The following is a 6,555-nucleotide window of genomic DNA, read 5'->3' on the forward strand; positions in this document are numbered from 1 at the left end:
GCATTCTATTTGACTTGATCTTCTTGCATGAGATGGCTGCTTCCGACGCATTTACCCAGAATACTCCTCTTCTGATGTCTCCTTAAGTTTTCTCCAATCACCAAGCGAAACACATGTCGCAGTCCAATCAGAGAAAAACACCACATTGTACGTAACCCACGTCCTTAGAGTGTTTGTTGTTGGCAGTGCGGAAGAAGGAAGGGTAATGAATGATTAGCTTCTCATTCTGTATTCCTCAAATATTATAATTCTTGTCATAGAAAATGTATCATAAGTTGTTACTCCTCGTAGACAGTGTAGCCAAATACAGTATTATGTTCTTAGTGCTAAGTCTGCCATCGTTAAGCCTATATAATTTAACTAGCCACATAGCTAGCTTGTTAGCTTTAGCTACCACTGCGTAAGGTGGAGCTAATACAAGCTTCTTATTGTTAAGCAAATGGTCGGCTGTTGGTGAACACTATCTAGCGACCTAAAACTGTAATAGCAAACGAACCGGGGTTTCATTAACGTAAATTTGGGAATTTTTGTTGACTTTCCTTTGGACAGTTGAGATCTGCAAAAAGCATACTGCACCATGTTCAGTGTGCACATAACGTTACTTCTGTTGATGAGCCTAGTGGTGTGCACATGCACAGCGGTGGAGATCCAGCGACCGCGCGGCGTTCCTCTTTCAAGTAAGCTTTAAGTGTAAGACAGTATATTGAAGTAGAACGGTGGAGTCAAGTGGCTGAGCCGTTAGGGAATTGGGCTAGTAATCTGAAGGTTGCTGGTTCGATTCCTGGCCGTGGCAAATGACGTTGTGTCCTTGGGCAAGGCACTTCACCCTACTTGCCTCGGGGGGAATGTCCCTGTACTTTTACTGTAAGTCGCTCTGGATAAGAGTGTCTGCTAAATGAGTAAATGTAAGAACGTTCCATTTGATTATCTGACTACTTCAATATACTGTCTCACAACTAAGAATATGTGGATATAGCAGCAAATGTGTTTTTCACAGCCTAATCATGTCATAATCATCTATGGTTTGATTGCACAGAGCGTCAGTTCTATGAAGAAAACAAGCCTTTCACCTGTCTGGACGGTTCTCGCACCATCCCCTTTGATAGGGTCAATGATGACTACTGTGACTGCAAGGATGGCTCTGATGAGCCAGGTACGAGGCTCTCAAAATACAGGAGATATTTGTCTTGGCATACAGTTATCATTGCAAGGGATCAAGTGCTGCTTACTTAATCTATTAGGTCTCATACAAATCCTACGTGCCATTTAAAGTATACATCCCTGTTATGCATTTCAGGTACGGCTGCCTGCCCTAATGGCAGCTTCCACTGCACAAATGCTGGCTTCAGATCCACCTTCATCCCTTCTTCACGCATCAATGATGGCATCTGTGGTAAGAAATGCAAATGTCTTCACTTGACCTGGAGGTCAAGGTCAATGTCCCTGTCCTCTCTGCTGAGTCTTGGGCGTTCAGGTACCAGGTGTACAGGTTTGTGAGGCACTCTCTCTCCCCCCCCCCCCCCCCCCTTCACAGACTGCTGTGACACTACGGATGAGTACAACAGCGGTGCTACATGTCAGAACACCTGCAGGTGAGCATAGCAAAGACCTCTGTCCACACACGTAACGCTGTGTTTACAATCCATACAATCCATTTCCAACGTCAGCGCTTTTGGATACAGTGTGGGTGTAGGCTATCAGATGCTGTCAGAAGAGTGAGAACTTCATCACCAGTGTTTAGCACTGGATCATGTGTTTCCTTGAGACTGAACCACCAAACATGAACTTCTCATCTTTTACACTGTCTTATGAATAGTGTGATTTTAATATATCATTGTTATGACATGGGATTATTGTACTAATTCCGAGTTTCTGGCAATCCCCCATCCAGTCATTGTTCTGATTGTATTGCTGTGATCCTCAGGGATTTGGGCCGCCTGGAGAAGGAGAGCCTGCAGAAGCTAGCTGAGGTAGCTAAGGAAGGTTTCCTGCTCAAACAGCAACTGATACATGAAGCCAAAAAGGGTCAAGAGGAAAAACAGGTGAGAAAGGCAACCCCAAGAAGTTGTTCGCTCAGGGCACAATACTTTCATCGACTTGTATGAGCTTTTTCTAATGTTTTTCTTCTTCTATAGGACAAGGTGAAAGAGCTTCAGATCAAAAAGAAGGAGTCTGAGGAGAAGTTGGAGGCTTATAGAACCGTGAAGGAAACTGCAGAACAACCAGAAAAAGAAGCTAAAGAGCGCCACCTAAAGGCCTGGGATGGTATGTAATAGTTAAATGACTACGCTGACATTTTGTGGTTCTCGGGCACAGAGGTAAGATGTTTTTGTACTGAACAATGCCGTTATTAGACCCGATAGATGTGAAGAATCACAAAAGAAAATCTAAATGATGATTAACACAGGCAAGGAAAGCTTGAGAGATGCTTTTACAATCGTTTTGAGTTGGGAGTTGGGATTTTCAATCAAATAAATCATTTAAAACAAAAAATGAAAATACATTTCCAACTCTTAATAAAAATGAATTACGCGATCAGAATGGGATCTTTTGCAAAGAACCAGAAGAGATGTAGCCTCTGCTAGTACAGTATAATGACTCAACTCCTTTTGTTCTAATGAGATTGATCACAGAGACTGAATTTCTGTGATGATTATTGGTTAACAGTGCTTGGGGGAGACTGTTGACATGGGGGTGGATCCATATGCAGGCTGTTGTTTCTATGTCAACTCTCATTTTGACAGTTAATTGTAAGTGAGGGACAACTGGTTGTTGAGTATATATTACAGTTGGTTATAGCTAAAACAACTGTCAGAAACATCACAGGTTGTCCATTTGACATTATTTATGAATAAGGAGTGGAGCTGATTATCCTAAGGGAAAAAAGACACATCTCTGTAATGAATGCTTCTGGTTAATACATAGTCAATTATTTACCTTAAAATGTTCTTAAATTGTCATTTGGAATTAAATAAAAAGAATCCCATTGTCTTCCTTTTTTTCCCTTTTGTTCAATATTTTTAGAACAGAAAGAGATTGTTCGCATGGAGAAGGACAAGGCAAGGATGGCCGAGGCTTTCCTGGAGCTGGATGATGATGCCGACGGCTAGTGAGTGCATTTCTGGATCTCGCATCAATTTGTTTCTGTGTCATTCAAGAGATTCCTCCGTGGTTGACTAAGGGGTTGGTTTTGTTCATCCCAGCGTTTCTGTGGCTGAGCTTCAGTCCCACCCAGAGCTTGACCCAGATTCCGATGGCACTCTGACAGAAGCAGAGGCCCAGGTAAGACATCCTGTCGCGTTCTATCTCTTCTCTTCTCTCTGGCTTCCTGGGAACACATACCATCTCACTACCGGATGCCAGTATAGCTTCTACAGTGGATTTGATCAGATTTTTCTCCATAGCTAGTCCCGACAGAGTCTAATGCTTATACATGTGTTATGTTTCCCCAGGAGTTGCTGGGGGCAACCGACAGGGTGGACACGGCGGTGTTTGAGATGACGTGGAGCAGGATCCAAGACAAATACATATCAGAGGTAACCACAGAGTTGCTGATCTACTCTCCGCATCTACGGTTCTCTTGTGAGGAGGGATGTGGGTGACCGTGTGTGTGTGTGTGTGTGTGTGTGTGTGTGGCGCAGGCAGACAGCCAGGCACCAGTGGAGCCCCCCCAGGAGGAGGTGAGGGAGCCTGTCCCCGAAAGCGAATCTGACCACTACCCCGAGGAAGACGTCGGCGAAGAAGAGGAGGAGGACGACGACGAGGATGAGGAAGACGACGAGCCAGAGGATGAAGATAGCAAGGCACGAGCAAGTGTTTATTTTAGGGATTGTCTCTGCCTGTCTGTTCTTTAGAGAGAGAGAGAGAGAGATTTATACTTTGTTGTAGTCATTTATACTAATCCTACTTCAGGGGTCGCATAGTCGCTGTTTATATCAAAGATCCGTTTAACACAGTGGGGCTGTTGTGCTTTGACTCCTAAAAGCATGAATTGAGACGCTTTTTAGAATCCCTGACAGTCTCACTTTCTGGTTGACGACTGTGAAAAGTTATTTCAATGGCTCATGCTTTTGTGAGCATCATAGTGGGCTCCCTAGTGCAAAAGAAATGAGATCGCGGCACACGTTGCCGGAAGCGACCAGAGTTAACACCACCCTTTTAACCTGCGTCTGCTACCCGGGTGATTGAACATCAGTCAGCACATTCAATCCCAACAGCTCACCTGTGTTTTACAACTGGGGGAGCGGGAGGGGGGGGCTACATTGGTCTGGAAGATGTAGAAGTGACCCAGTGTGTTTGGTGTGTAGGTACCTCCCACAGCAACGACTTCAGAGAAGAAGGAGGATGACCAGGCCTCCATGCCACCCTACGATCCAGAGACACAGAGCCTGATTGATGGTGAGCTGATTCGGCGCTCGACTTACAATGTGCTCGTGACTAAAGCACCTTTTTGAAACGGAGACAAATTGCTTCGGAATAAAGGCAGGTGTCCCGTTTCTTTTCTTGATTGGTTTATCTGGACCAAATCCTTTTGTGCCATGCGGCCGTAAGATCGTATAATGTAACCCCTCAGCTGCACAGAAATCCCGTGACGAGTTCGACGAAGCCGAACGAGCACTCCGTGAGATCGACGATCAAATCAAGTGAGGGACTCGCCGCATTATGGACGACCCGTCTGGCTTTTAAACCTGCGGCGGAGAGTCGATGGCAATCTAAATCTGCGTTTTACTGTGTATCCAGGAATCTGGAGAAGGAGATCTCTTTTGACTTTGGCCCCAGTGCAGAGTTTGCTTACCTCTACAGCCAGTGCTACGAATTGAGTACTAGCGAGTAAGTCACATGTCGTGTATGTTTGTATGTGTGGTCAAGGGAGTGTTTCATTTCGATATCCGACTGTGACCTTCTTGTCACCAGCAACTTCTCGTCATTTCAGGTACACTTATAGACTGTGTCCCTTTAATCGAGTAACACAGAAACCCAAGTTTGGGGGATCAGAGACCAACCTCGGGTAAGAGAGAACCTTCTAGTCATTACCTCTTTTTACTGAAGGCTGATATGATGGTAAATGACCACTGTGGTCTCTCTCTGTGTGTCCCTCCCCCTTAGCTCTTGGGGCACATGGGCAGGCCCCGAGGGCAACATCTACTCTCTGATGAAGTATGATCATGGGACAGGCTGCTGGCAGGGCCCCAACAGATCCACCACAGTAAGTCTCCAGTCCAGTCAAATCCAGTCCAGTTAATTGTCGAATAGTCACATGACGCCACCTGTCATTTCCTGGAGTGCGTTTCTGCCGATTGCAAACGCTTGACCGCTTCGAATCAAACTCGGCACAGCTAAGGAAGTGTTAGTCGCTGGAGCTCGAGATCCAGACAGGGTTGTCCCAGGTACTCAGACAGTTGAGATGCTGCCGATGTGCCGGTGTCAGGTGAAGCTGACCTGTGGGAAGGAGACTGTGGTGACGTCCACCTCGGAGCCCAGTCGCTGTGAGTATCTGATGGAGTTCACCACGCCCGCCGTGTGCCACGAGCAGCCCGGCGTGGACTCGGTCGTCTACAACCGCGAGGAGCTCTAGGCGCGCCAGAGCGGTACGTATTATAGAAGCTGTAACGCTTGCTGTGTACCTCCTGGCTTTGGCCGGACCTTTGGAAGGAAACGTTGCTATATGTTGTTTCAGTCACTTTGTTTTGTTTTATTTGTTAATGTTTCTTTGCTTTTTCTAGGTTGTTGTTTTGGGACCACTGTGGGGACAGGCCCCCCACCCTGCTAGGCTACCACCTTCTCTCTAGCACTCCTACTTCTGAGATGGTGTTGCTGGAAGGAACTTCCATTCTTTTTCTGTTGGTCAGACTTCTGTTTGTCACCTGTTTTGTTGTAACAATCTGATATGGTGTCAGTTAGTGTCCAAATTAATGTAATTCCAACCAAGAAATCTGAATAAAGATGATTTTAAAATGATGTGAATTGGTTTCTTTTATCTCATTGCTAAACACAAATATTGACAGGAATATGCTTTGCTGTATTTAATTGTTAGAAAAAGTCTGAGAAGGTGTAATAAAGTAGCATTTGAGCTAAGGCATAATTAATCTGCCTTAAGTCTGTGTAAAGCATGTTGGTATTGGTAAGATTTGGCTCATACCCATTTGAAGCTAGAGGACCATTTATTCCGAAATGCAACTTTTTCAGTGTCAGAGAGGGTAATAGTTAGCATTGTTGTAAGGCTTATTTCTGTACCTGTGACATTTAATTCTCCAAGGGAGGACTCTGAAAATGTGTTGACATAAAATTCTCCATCATTGTAATTGACATTTACATTTTGTAATTATTGCAACTGGATGTTGTTGTGCATTCATGACAAAACAATGACATGCAAATTAGAAAATTAAGCATAATCTATACATGTTTTAAGCAAATAAACAAGATCGAACAAATAAAAGCAACTTGGTTTACTCAGATTTGTAACTTTTATTTTATTTTTTTTCTGGCATGTAAAGTACAAATAATTAAACAATTCCATGAAAAAGTCTTCAAGCGTCTTCAGCTGAAATCCCAGTA

At 44.4% G+C, this 6,555-nt stretch overlaps 1 protein-coding gene across 1 annotated transcript; it reads left to right on the top strand.

Annotated features, from left to right (window-relative positions):
* The first annotated feature begins 118 nt into the window (after positions 1-118).
* prkcsh (PRKCSH beta subunit of glucosidase II) lies at positions 119-6,550 on the top strand. Its single transcript, XM_062450183.1, has 18 exons — positions 119-202; positions 550-677; positions 1,037-1,153; positions 1,298-1,393; positions 1,535-1,592; positions 1,925-2,042; positions 2,136-2,265; positions 3,025-3,109; positions 3,204-3,282; positions 3,453-3,536; positions 3,642-3,803; positions 4,308-4,398; positions 4,574-4,643; positions 4,741-4,830; positions 4,934-5,008; positions 5,107-5,206; positions 5,429-5,588; positions 5,724-6,550. The coding sequence occupies exons 2-17, from the start codon at positions 578-580 to the stop codon at positions 5,573-5,575; spliced, it is 1,602 nt and encodes a 533-aa protein (XP_062306167.1). The 5' UTR covers positions 119-202; positions 550-577; the 3' UTR covers positions 5,576-5,588; positions 5,724-6,550.
* Positions 6,551-6,555: the final 5 nt, after the last annotated feature.

Source organism: Osmerus eperlanus, chromosome 2 (assembly GCF_963692335.1).
Source record: "Osmerus eperlanus chromosome 2, fOsmEpe2.1, whole genome shotgun sequence".
Taxonomy (NCBI): domain Eukaryota; kingdom Metazoa; phylum Chordata; class Actinopteri; order Osmeriformes; family Osmeridae; genus Osmerus; species Osmerus eperlanus.

Excerpts from the sequence above, each read along its gene's own strand:
- prkcsh (XM_062450183.1), top strand. The coding sequence starts at position 578 with ATGTTCAGTGTGCACATAACGTTACTTCTGTTGATGAGCCTAGTGGTG. Across the intron at positions 2,266-3,024 it reads CCACCTAAAGGCCTGGGATG|AACAGAAAGAGATTGTTCGC; the intron begins GTATGTAATAGT and ends CAATATTTTTAG. Across the intron at positions 3,283-3,452 it reads TGACAGAAGCAGAGGCCCAG|GAGTTGCTGGGGGCAACCGA; the intron begins GTAAGACATCCT and ends ATGTTTCCCCAG.